The 13,728-nt window shown below is 40.6% G+C and overlaps 1 protein-coding gene across 1 annotated transcript in view; it reads right to left on the bottom strand.

Annotated features, from left to right (window-relative positions):
- The window catches only part of LOC109913486 (pappalysin-1-like), a 277,630-nt gene that overhangs the window by 206,488 nt on the left and 57,414 nt on the right, over positions 1-13,728 (bottom strand). The window contains exons 4-7 of the mRNA XM_048613637.1: positions 12,765-13,058; positions 11,331-11,523; positions 9,472-9,593; positions 3,750-4,242 (exon numbers count right to left, since the gene is read on the bottom strand). Coding sequence (XP_048469594.1) covers positions 3,750-4,242; positions 9,472-9,593; positions 11,331-11,523; positions 12,765-13,058 — 1,102 coding nt within the window. The remainder of the gene's footprint in view (positions 1-3,749; positions 4,243-9,471; positions 9,594-11,330; positions 11,524-12,764; positions 13,059-13,728) is intronic.

Below are 13,728 nucleotides of genomic sequence, written 5' to 3' on the forward strand. Positions count from 1 at the left end.
TTTCCCTAAATCTATCTGACAGTTAATATTTTAGGTGAAAACATAGCATTAGGAATAGGACAGAACTGAAATGCTATCTTGTATTTCCTCTTCAGTGGTTAGTTGGCCTAATGTGAATGATCAGCATTTGCTGTTCTTATTTCAAAACCATGGTGCTTCCTCTTGCCCATATGCTGCTGTTGTTTCATTTTGTTATTATATTCCATAGCAAGTTAGCTAAAATCAATTCTTCAGGTTTAACATTTGTTTTAAGTGTTAGGATTGGGAATATTTAAGAAGATGCAAGCAAAACATTTTCTTCTATTCAAGGAAAGCTTGGAACAAGTTGTCCTCTTGTTGCTGTTTGCCAAATAGAGTGCGTGCAAATATGTGTCAACGTCTTGAATGTGATGCTTCAATTTATGCAAAGTTGAAGTTACTTTATCCTGACTGTTGCCTTCACCAACACTGTCATTATTCTACAGAGTACCATATATTTTACATTCTTGGCTGAACGGACCTGATCCCTGGCTACAAAAATAAACTGAAAGGAATCTACATGCATTTTTCTTTTTCCTGCCTGTCAGCATTTGATCTCGTGTGTTCGAGATTTAGCCCATTGGGACTCATGTACATATTTAACATGTCTCAACCACTTTATAAAGGGCAATCATGTAAATGGGAAATACCATCCCATTCATCGGCACTGGCAACCGCCAATCTGCCAAGAGAGAGATCACTCAACAGCTTAGGAAGTCTGGTTCTCTGCTAAGCAAGTCATGCATGAATGAAAATTGAACACAAGTGAAATGAAGGAGTGTTGCATCAACGCTGTGGTTCAGCAATTTCCACCTTCGGAGGATGAAGCTGAGCAATCAATAATACTGGTAAATCACTCCTTCAAAATGCAGTCGCTCACTCCTTTTTGCCTTCTTTCTCACCTATCTGGCAAATATTAGTCTCTCATTTGCCACCAAATGGGAGTCCGGCAAGTTATTTGCTTTCAAATTCAATTACAGGTCATAAGCATCACCAGCTAGGACAGCATAGTGCATCCTTAAGTCCCCTGGAGAAGATGGTCCTGAGCTTTCTTGAACCACTGTAACCCACAGGTGTAGGTATACCTAGAGTGCAGTTACGAAGAGAGTTTTGACCCAGTGACAGTGAAGGAATGCCAATATTGTTCCAACTGTGTGGTTTGAAAGGCAACATTTTCTGTCTGTTCTGTATTAACTTTCCACATCCTTTTGTCTCATTCGTTTTGGATTTTTCCCACAGCTCTCTTCCAATTCCTATTCATCTATTCATGTTAAATAGTGCTTCTTGGAATGGATGGACCCTATCCTCTTCAGAATTAATGTAATTAAGCTGATCCTGTTTGTTTCACAGACCTTCACTTTGAATTAGTTCCATTCTGACTTTGCAACTCCACTGAGTATTACAGTACTGGTTTAGAAAGTATTCACAGTTTTGTCATACCACCAATTGTACACAGTACTCCAAAAGTGGCCTTACCAATGTCGTGTCCTAACTCCTGTACTCAATGTTCTGACTGATGAAGTCAAGTATGCCAAATGCCTTCTTCACCACCCTGTCTACCTGTAATGTCACTTTTAAGGAATTATGTACCTGCACCCCTGAGTCTCTGTTCAACAACACTCCCTAGGGCCCTACCATTAAGTGTGTAAGTCCTGCCCTGGTGTGTCTTACCAAAATGCAGCACCTCACATTTGTCTAAATTAAACTCCATCTGCCACTCCTCAGCCCATTAGCCCAGTTGATCAAGATCCTGTTACACTCTTAGATAACTATCTTCACTGTCCACTGTCCCACCAATTTTGATGTCATCCACAAACTTACAGAGCATGCTTCCTAGATTCTCATCCAAATCATTTATATAAATGACGAACAATAGCAAACCCAACACTGATGCTTGCAGCACAGCACTGGTCACAGGCTTACAGTCTGAATAACAAACTGGCACCACCACCCTCTGTCTCCTACTGTCAAGCCAATTTTATCCAATTGGCTAGCATTCCCTGGATGCCATGTGATCTAACCTTACCTGAGGGCAACTTGTTCACACAGAGGGGGTGTACATACGGAATGAGCTTCCAGAGGAAGTTTTCAAGGACACGTAAGTTTTCAAAGAATCCCTACAGTGTGGAAACAGGCTCCCTGGCCCAACAAGCTCACATTGACCCCCCACAGCACCCCACCCAGACCCATCCCCCCCAACACAACCCACCCAATCTACACATCAATTTAGCATGGTCAATCCACCTAACCTGCACATCTTTGGACTGTGGGAGGAAACCAGAGTACCCAGAGGAAGCCCACGCAGACACAGGGACAATGTGCAAACTCCACACAGACAGTCGCCTGAGGGTGGAATCGAACCCAGGTGCCTGGTGCTGTGAAGCAGCAGTGTTAACCACTGAGCCACCGTGCCATGTAGAAGTAGGTAGAGGTGCCACGTAGAAGTGTTAGAGGCAAGTACAACTGAAAAATTTAAAAGACATTTGGACAGGTACATGGATAGGAAAGGTTTAAAGGGATATGGTCCAAACGTAGGCAAATGGGACTAGTTCAGTTTAGGAAACCTGGTCAACGGACCAGTTGAATGGAAGGATTTATTTTCATGCTGACTGACTATATGATCCACCCATCTCTATCTAATGCCCACAGCATACCCCTCTGTTCCTTCCTTTCTCCTGTTCTTACAAGGGAGACATTTTGAGGGGTAACTTCAATTTGTATTTTGCACTGTCAGCAATAGACATTAACTTGCAGTTGTCATTAAATGAGCTCTTATGAAGTACATTTGGTCATGTTTTCTCATCCCAATATGTCTTACCAATGGAGAAAATATGGAGCTGCTCTTGGCCGAATGAAACACCTATTCAAAGGCCCCCACGGTGATGTTTTGAATGAAGTTCAATTGCTGGAGGAATCTGATACAAACATTCTGCCACCATGCCGCTCTGTTTACTGCTACATTCAGTTCATATGGCAGCAGATGCTATACATTAGCAGCAAGGTTTCCAGTGAATTCTTTTTGAAGTGAAGATGAAGAGAATACATGACTAGTTGTGGTAAGTTTGTCACTGATCATACTGTCATGCATTCACTTGTAACACAGCTGGCAACACACTTGTCTCGATGGCCCAGTGTGTTATATAAGTATTCATCTGGATTGCATTGTGAAATCATGAAAAATTTAGGGGAAAAAAAAATCTGAGCTGTTTTATCTTTCAAATCCATTGGAGTCTAAGCAGTTTGATGATATTGACCAGTAACACTTTGCTTGACAGTTTTTGATTGGATTAAGTTCCATTTACACACCAGCATTTTGAAAAATGTGTTCCTAATTTTTGAATTCCGCCATAAAATGCTCTACAACTTTGATTTCTGGTAGTTTGTAGAATATGGAAAAACTATGTCACTTGTCCTGGCACCTAACATTCTAACACAAACTCGAAAACAGAAAAATATTGCATGTTGTGGATTATGAAATGTAAGCACTGGTGTTATTTAACTTTTTGGGAAGGCAGTAAAGGTTCGATCCATCCACAAACTTTTACTGAATTCCATTCCTCCCTCCATCATCTCTCTTTCACCTTAAGAAAATTCCGGTTGTTTGTTTCAAACTGGCTGAGAAAGCAGAATTTTAAAATCCCAAGGCACCAACAATTTCTGAAAACAAAAAGAAGAGAGAAATTTGAACCCATTAATTGTTCAGTGGGGTCTGATATAGTGAACGCACTTACGTGTCTTCGAACCTTCTGCTCAGGTCTTTCACCACGAATACTGGTCCCTCTTTAAATGGTGGATTCCGTATGATTTTGTATTGGATCGGTGTACATTCTTTGCAGAGAGTGTTTTGAGGTGCGGAGGTCAGCATGGCAGCGTCAATTTCCAAATGTTCGTCGAGTGTGAAGATTTGGATTCCATAGACCTCCTCCGACACGCTGAGCTTGACCGTAATGGGGACGTCGCAGAAGACATTTTGCGGTCCGAGCGAGATTTCTTTCCCGCTCACAGTCAGTAGTTTGATATCGTGGATGGCTCCGTGAGCAGTCCATTCAGTGAACGTGACCCAAATGGTCAGGGAATCAGGGATTAAGACGTGGCGGAATTCCAATTCCAAGTAGCAACCCTGAGGCTCCGGGCATACCGGGGGAACTGTCTTCTCATCAACACCAGCATCTGGGCTCCATGTTCTGACGCTGTTTTCACAAGGTTGTTCTACATCAGGAGGCCCTACAGAGAGAAAGGAGTTTGAAGAAGATGAAATCATCCGCGTAAATCATTAAAAGCAATGTCACAGAGTCATAGAGTTATACAGCATGGAAGGCATATACACCCTTCAGTCCAACCAGTCCATGTTGACCAGATATCCTAAATTAATCTAGTTCAATCATTCATTCCTCGCACACACAAAACAAAACTGAAGGCTTTTGTCAATTGAGGGTTAAAATCACTGTTGCATAGACAAGCATAACACACAGGCTTCACTTTGCAACCAATCAGAAACTTTAATAATACTTTGTAAACCATTAACTGCTGAACAGAGTTCATTCCGTAAATTGAGGGGGGGCAGTTTCCTACCATTCTGATTAGTATATCAATGCACAGTGCTGTCAGAAAGATTAATGGGTGATATTTGTTGCCTGTATTCTATTGAAACTAATGCTGCATGCATATAATTTCTGCTGCTATTCACTTCAGGAAATACTTGTCCATTTCGTTTGCTTGCTTTATTTTTTTTCCCTCATTTAGTTTCTTTTACACTTTAACGAAAGGGTAACATGGGGCCTTGAGAAGGGAGGAGGCGTAAAACAATGTGCTTAGAGATCACCCCAGCACAGAAGGACGAGTTTCATTCCAAATAAGATAGATGCCAGAGGGAAATTGTTGCATTTAATTGCTGGCAATGGCTCTTTTGAAGCTTTAATAAATGCTAGCCTTGCTTCACACGAATAACACACATTATTTATGTCTCTGTGTTCCAAAGTGTATTGTTACATAAGGACATTATCAAAGCGCTGCAACACATTTAGAAAAAAGCAGTCTCAAAAATGTTTCCCTGAACGCACAAAAAAAGATTCCAACAGATTTCTAGAAGCACTCAAAGGTGTCTCCAGACTGTCCAGGTCAGCAGGCTAATTAGGTTTCAAACGAGCAGACATACATCTATTAGCAATATTATTTGTGTTGATGTCGATAATCCACAGATAGAGATTCTGGAAAAAAAGGTTAACAATTGGTCCTTTTACTTTCTGGCTCCAACTTTCTTAGCTGGGATTCAATCCAAAATGGAATATTTTCTTCATAGTTTTTTAAGAGATCTGGGAATTAGTGCAGTGGATATCTAAAGGCACACTGTCACATCAAATAGTATGATTTAAGTTTGGTTCATCAAGTTTCCTTCTCTAAATATTCTGCTGTTGTGCCATTGCGACAACAGTGGGAAGGTGCAAGAATAAAGTCAAACTTTTTCCTTCCTTCTTCTCAGGGCGCTAACTCGTCTTAATTATAGGTAAAAATACTGATACTGTTGCACCTCCTGCATCAGCAAAGTGTGAGAATCAAGATAGTGATAACCAGGAGGCTATTCCAAAAGAGAGATGGCATCTCGCCTCTGAAGGCATAGTAGTGTCAGCTATGGCTCAGTTAGTAGTTGTCTATGCATTAGATGGTTTTGGATTCAAGTTCCACCTCATGACTCAAGAACCAATGCCGTGGCTGATAGTCCAGCACAGTACTCAGGAACTACTGCAAAGTCAGATTTGCCATCTTGCAGATGAGACATTAATCTGACACTCTGACTGTCCCCTCAGGTGGACAAACAAGATCCTGTAGCAGTATTTCACAGAAAATTCAAGGGATTTATCCCTGGAACAAAAACAGAAATTGCTGAAGAAACTCAACGTCTGTGGAGAGAAAGTAGAGTTAAAGTTTTGGATCCAGTGACCCGAGGTGTCAGACCTGCTGAGATTTTCTAGCAATTTCTGTTTAGGCTTCTGATTTCGAGCATCCGCAGTTATTTGTTTTTTATTTTGTTAACCTTCTTCAGAGCTGAGTTATCCCTGGTGTTCAAGCCAATGTTTCCCTCAGTGAACATCACATAAAACAGATTATCTGCTTATTATCACATTGCGGTTTGTGAGCGTTCCTGTCTCCTCTAGGTTATAATAGTGAGCACCATTTCAATTGTACAGTGCAAATGGCAGCTGGAAGCTGTACCGGGCTATTGACAGATTAAGTGAGTGGACAAAAGTGTGAGGAACATCAATCTCATGGTGGACAATGTATTAGACATGGCAAGCATTAATCAAGTATTTTCTAAATGATAAGAAACTGAGAATTCTTAGAGGATTAAAGAGATTACACAAACCATTAAACACTGTTAATGTACAAAAAGCAATCAAAAAGGATAAACAAGTGTTGACCTTTAGAGAAGGGGACTGGGGCACAAAGAAAGAGGAACAGATGCTTCTGTTAACGTAGAGCTGCCAGATACTCCTGAAGCATTGGTAGACAAACAGGGCACCGGAAGAGCACAGCAAGCCAGGCAGCATCTGGAGGAAAGGAGAAGTCAATGTTTTGGGTATTACCCTTCTTCAGGACTGGATGTGGGGGTAGGGGGAGCTGCAGATAAGGAGTGGAGAGGTAGCGAAATGGTGGTGATAGGTGGACACTGGTGGTAGGTACAACCTAGTTGGTCGATGGGAGGGATGAATCCGTTTGGTGGCTGGAAGGGCGGGTCAGAAGGTGGAATGGAAGGGAGGAGGTAGGGCTGAAAAGGATTCATCCCTCCCATCAACCAACCAGGTCATACTTTCTACCAGCATCCACCTATCACCACCATTCTGCTTCCTCTCCTCCCCCCTCTCTTTATCTTCCGCTCCACCTACCCCCACATCCAGTCCTGATGAAGGGTAATACACGAAACGTTGACTTCTCCTTCCCTTCAGATGCTGCCTGGCTTGCTGTGCTCTTCCAGCCTCCTGTTTGTCTACCTTGGATTCCAGCACCTGCAGTTTTATTTTGTCTCTAACTCCTGAAGCATTCCCTTTAGTAAATTCTGAAAGGGATGTTCCGCATGAGGCAGAGACTAGAAATACAGCACATGGTCTAAAAATACCAGCCTGCCATTTAAGACGGTGTTGTGGAGAATTTGAATCTTTGGAACTCTTTTCTCCAGAAAACATTAGATGGAGGAATATTTTTAAAACAGAGGTAGATACACTCTTGACTAACAAAGGAGTTAAAGGTTATCAGTGTAAGCAGGAATGCAGAGCCACAGTCCAATTAGCCATGGCTTTATGATAGAGCAGGCATGACAAGCCACATGGTTACCTTTGGCTTCTATTTATACCTCAGGAAGAATATATTGACTTTAGAAGGGGTACAGTGCAGATTCACCAGGATAATTGAATTAGGTTTTATCGAATAATATTGATACTTAGACGGTTAAGTTGTCGCAATATGCAAAACACATGTAGCTTACGTTCAATTGAGTATAGAATATTCAAAGGTAAACTGGAAGTATTGTATAAAATGATTTGATATGGAAAAAAGTATGTTCTCCAGTAAGACAAAAAGGAACTTAGGAACATGATTATAAAAACTAGGAATAGGTCATACAGAAGCAAAGTTAGAAAACATTCTTTTACCCAAGGGTAGTTATGAAAATCTGAACTCTCTTCTAGCAAAGGCTGTCAATATGAAGACAATTGGAACTTACAAGGCTGAGATTAAAAAAAAACTTTCCTAGTTGAGAGTATTTAGGGAATGAAACCCTGAAGATTGATAGAAATGACAAGCAGCCTGTTCATACATAATTGCCCATCCTGAATTTCAATACAGAGCTACCATGGCTATTTTAGCAATATCTTCTCCACATTAAATTTGTCAGTTGGAAAAGATAGAGGAAAGGATCGTATAAGAATGTGAGTGTGGAGAAAAATATTGAATTAAATAAATGATTTAGTATGAAAGTGTGATATTAAGGCAGTTACAGGGATAGTTTGAATAAATGAAAGTAAATGCTAGGTTAAAATCCTGGAATTCCCTCCCCAATGGCATTGTGGGTCAATCTGCAGCATGTCGACTGCACCAGTTTGAGAAGGCAGCTCACCACCACCTTCTCAAAGGCAACTAGGGATGGGCAATAAATGTTGACCAGCCAGTGATGCCCCCATCCCACAGACGGAAGGAAAAAATCTAAAATAATGCCCATATTAGTGAAAATGAAGGTTGAAAAGCAGGATTGGTTCTCTTTGAGCTTTACATATTAGAAGTTGTAATATCGAGGATAGAACTGGCCAAACATAGCTGAACCTAACAGTTAGGTCTGAATACAACTCTTTGTTTCACTCAGCTACATAGAGACATAGAGATATACAGTACAGGCACAGATCATCCAGTCCAACTCATCCACACTGACCAAATCTCGTCCCATTTGCCAGCATTTGGTTCATATCCCTCTAAACCCTTCCCATTCACATACCCATCCAGATGCCTTTTAAATGTTATAACTGTACCAGCCTCCACCACCTCCTCTGGCAGCTCATTCCATACACACACCACCCTCTACATGAGAACGTTCCCCTTAGGTCCCGTTTAAATCATTCCCCTCTCACCTTAAACCTATTCCTTCTGGTTTTGGATTCCCCCACCCTGGGGAAAAGACCTTGTCTATTTACCCTATCCATGCCTGTCATGATTTTACAAACATCTATAAGTCACGCCCCCACCCTCCAATGTTTCAGGAAAATAGCTCCAGCCTATTCAGCCTCACCCTATAGCTCAAACCCTCCAACTCTGGCAACATCCTTGTAAATCTTTTCTGAACCCTTTCAAGTTTCACAACATCCTTCCTATAGCAGGAAGACCAGAATTACACACAGTATTCCAATAGTGGCCTAACCAATGTCCTGTACAGCCACACATGAATAATAAAGACACATCTAATGTAAATGCAACAGCCTAAATTTCATATCCTTGAAATGTAAAGGCAGCAATTTGTTGTTTAATCATATTAACATCTATTGTACTGGGACATTTGATGAAATAACTGGTTAGTACAATGAATGTGCAAGACCACTGTGGATAGGATGTCAGTGCTTTAATATGATTTAACATTCAGGAATTTGGAGTCAATTAGAGCTGAATGGATCACAGAGGAAGTGAAAGAGCAGAAACAAAATGAAGGTAAATCAGCTCCAAGTATGATTGCATGCTTAGTTATATCTAGTTGAACTCTGACATTCTGCCAGTCTGCCTGGTTGGTAGGTGAAGAGTATTGGTTGGTACTGTGGAGGAATAGGCAGGATTAATGAGGGAAGAAAGCAGTTTATGAAATGGAGAGGAACCACTGATTAACATATATCAGAGAGTATACTTTTCTGCCCTTGAAAATTTAAGTATAACAAAAGGTACAATCATCCCCCCACCTCCCACCATGTCACTAGAGGTGCTAACCTTCTGCTTCTCTGGGGCTCCAGTGGCCAGATGGATCGCATGGTCTAGGGGAAGAAGCATTGTAAGCATACTGGACCAATGCTCCATGCTCAGTGCACGCATCACATATTGATCCCACTTCTCTAGGAATCCAGGAAGCAAAATAAAAGAAGAAAAAAATGACACAGTATCACCTTACAATATTTTCTACACACAACAGTTTTGCCAATTTTAATGTAAAGCCCACGATGTCTCTTCACTGAACCGAAAAGACAAAACAATAACAACACCAACACCTCGTAGTTGCATAGTGTCTTGAATGTGGTGAAATGTATTAAGTCGCTTCACAGGGCCATTACCAAACAAAGTAGGACACTTTGTATAAAAGCAAAATACTGTGGATGCTGGAAACCTGAAATAAAAACAGAAAGTGCTGGAGATACCCAATAGGTCTGGCAGCACCTTTGGAGAGAGAAATACAGTTAATGTTTCACGTCTGGCATGACTTTTCTTCAGAGCCAAAGGGAGACTCACACTGCCCTCGAAATTTTAACTGTTTCTTTCTCTCCTCAGACGCTGCCAGACGTACTGAGTTTCTTGAAGACATTCTGTATGCTTGTTTGTAACAGGCTCTGGGCTGCAAGTGTCATCATGACCAACGACCATTGTACCATTTTCCATCAATGAATATTAGGCAGACTTTGAGGTGGATTGTCCGAATGGATTTTTCGTGGCATAGGCCTGATACATCAACATACATGCAAATGTACTTTTAGGTAAGCAATGTTATATATGGGTAGGGGGAGAACTCGAAAGACAGCAGCACAGGTTTTACCTGGAGGGGAGTATTTCATGGCATGATCCATTATTTCGTACTGTGTGTGACATATTTTTAACATATTTTACCCACAAGATCGCTGGAAATGTGAGCTAATAGTGGCACAACCAGGGCAACAGCAACTGGGATAAATGTGGGCCATTGAAATAACAGTGTATCTCCTTAACGAATGAGATTAAAAGAACCAGAAAAACAAAGGAAAGACTTTTGCAAATAGTGCATTAATGGGACAGAATTGTTTCTCATGGCAGCTGCAGAAACAGAAATGAAGAGAGGGAAAGGAAATTTGAATAAAAAAAACGAAAGGACACAGAGGAAAAAGAAGAAAGAAAAAATGAAAAAAGACATTTTAGAATTACCAACAACAATTTACAACCTGAAGGAATGGAACACTACACCTTTGATTGTTCACTTTCTGGGGGAGTGAGAATAATTGAATTTGCATTTATCATTGGCAATCTCCCCTCTAAGTTGCCCAGTTGTGAGGCACTCCAGAACATAGCATGAAGTCAGGGGACAACAGCAGTCCCTTTAAGATATTTACATGTGCTACTCTGAACAAGCTTAAAAGGGCCACGCAGTGTAACAAATGAGCCATGCATAACGAAGTGAAATTAGTTGGAACATTGATTTTTGTCATTACAAAGGTATTTATGTGGCTAAACCTGAGGTTTAACTTGGTCTTGATGATTTTAATGGGCAAATGCACAAACGTCAAGGAAATTTAAGACCATGACTTATGAAGCCAACTATGAAGAAGTGGAAATCAGCAACCATCTTGTGTTGCCTTCTAATTCATAGGTATCTCTTCCTTAACTCAACTTGCTTGTTGAACTATGCTTAATAATGACCTGTGTTGTTCATGTACTGCTTTTAGTTCAGCAAATAGTGAGCCAACATACATGGTCTTCCTTCCTGTGTGTGTTTCTTTTTACATTGCTTAATGTTGAAACATGAAATGAGGTCACACATCAGTGAAGTATCAACATGGACACAAACATGTATGGTTTGTGGTTAATATAGTATCAGTACCCATTTTTACCTCTCGTAAAACTGCCCATTGATTGGATGAAGCCAGTGGAGTATCACCGATCTTGCTGTCTGATGTATTATCTCTGGAGCAACAGGAATAGGTGGAGGTCTTGTGGGTGGCTGCCAGCTCTGATATATCAGATCCAAGTAACAGTGCATCCTGGCTACTTGATTGGGGCTAAAGGAATCTGTGCAGTCATCATCTTTAAAAGAGACACATACAATTTGTAACAAAGACATTACAACAACAATGCATTCAACACACATCAACATTTCCATTTCATACCTTTCACACTCTCCTTAAACCCCAAACTGTAACATTGGCACTGACTTGTTTTGTATCTTTTCCAATAACAAAGATATTAATTGGTAGCTAAATGTTGGATGCACATTGTATTCAATGTGCAATTGTCATCAAAGAAGAAGAATTAAGGTAAAGACGTTAAATTATCTATTAAAGTAATTTTGGCTACTGTGTACAATTTTACGGGAAGACCAAAATGCAAACAAAATACTTGTAAGAGATTTGTTCCATCAAGGAAGAGGAAAATGTTGTCCTTTGACCTTTTAATCTCTCTTCCATAAATACAATAATTTCCCATTGAGTTGTGCTTCAGGTAAACAAAGGTCTGAGAAAATTGTTAAAAATATATTTGTCCTTTAATAATATTTGGACATTTCTTTAACGCCCTGTTTGCCATCAGTCAGAGACCAGCCAACACAAATATGCAACTCACAAGAAGTTTAACTGAAGTCTATAAACAAGCCCAAAAAAAAACAAAAGTAGGGATTAGATAATCTGTTTGTTAATAGAATCCTTGCATTGTGGAAGCAGGCCATTCAGCCCAGGATCTCCACACTGACCCTCCGAAGAGCATCCTATCCAAGCCCTCTACATTTCCCATGGCGAATTCACCTAATCAGCATATCCATGGACACTATAGGCAATTTAGCATGGCCAATCCACCTTACCTGCACACCTTTGGACTGTGGAAGAAACCAGAGCAAACACACAGACACAGGGAGAATGTGCAAACTCCATAATGACAGTTGCCCAAGGGTGGAATTGAACCTGGGTCTCTGGTACTGTGAGGCAGCAGTACTAACCACTGAGTCACCATGCCATTCATTTTAATAGAAAATCAAACCTGCTTGGTGATCCAATCAGGGGTTACTTAATGAGATTTTTACCATTTTCTTTCAGTGGGCAAGTAAAGTAACCCTTAATTTTTGTGATACTTAGTTTGCTGAACAATGAAACTGACCAAAACTTTCTACTTACACAATGTAAATTTCATCTGACATTTCCAAATATGACAATTGAGAGATCATTACATGTTCTACAGCAATGTGAATAAAGAATAATTTCAGTGAACATTTCTGTATGACAGAAATGTTTATTGTACCGTCCACTATTACACTGTTAAATTGTTGTCCATTTTACCTGCATAGCTCATGTAGTTAAAGAAAGGGGTGTTGACAAAATGGCCAAAACCGCATGTGTCATTTCCAGGATCGGGATCTTTGCACTGCTTATTTTTTGGCGTTGGATTAGTATCAGCACACAAGTCGCCAGTCTCCAATGAAGCTTCAGTCTCCATGCATACATCAGTGCAAGATTCAATTTCAGAAATCCCTTTGAACACATGGTAGAGCCCAAGACTATGTCCTATCTCATGGATCATGGTGTGAGTGTGACCTGTCATTCCATAGAATGAGGGATTCAGCACGATGCCACCTATGTGCACAAACAGAATTGTTATTTAGAGTGGAGGGATGTAAAAGATAAAATCAATATGGTTGTACCGGTTGTGATGTAAATTCATACATAGTGCATGAGTAAATCCTACAATGGGCTGTGTACAGTAAACTATTTCCTTCAAGCCTTTGTCACACTTGTAAACCATTCTTAGTTAGCACCTTTAGCTTAATTGAACAAATTTGGTTTTAATCTTACTTTTCAAACACATTCACCTCTGCATTGGAAACCAGTTCAACCTGACTGAAAACAGACAATCATCACGAATGGAAACATTCACACAAACCTGATTCAATTTACTTCACAATTATGCACATTATCACCAGTTCATTACACCAAACAAAACATTCATTTACAGACAGATCTTTTATAATTCAGGGGGATGTATTTTGTGATCCCTTACTGGGCATGCTTTCAGCAGGGGAGAGATCTTTTTGAAAAAGTGGGAAGGAAGGGGGGTGAGTGTACATCTTGAGTCTGTTCTCATCCCTCCCCAGGGTCCCCAGTCTATCCAAAACACCAAATTTGCTGCTGAGATAGTAGGAACTGCAGATGCTGGAAAATCTGAGATAACAAGGTGTAGAGCTGGATGAACACAGCAGGCCAAGCAGCATCATAGGAGCAGGAAGGCTGACGTTTCGGGCCTAGA

Source organism: Rhincodon typus, chromosome 28, assembly GCF_021869965.1.
Source record: "Rhincodon typus isolate 14 chromosome 28, sRhiTyp1.1, whole genome shotgun sequence".
Taxonomy (NCBI): Eukaryota; Metazoa; Chordata; class Chondrichthyes; order Orectolobiformes; family Rhincodontidae; genus Rhincodon; species Rhincodon typus.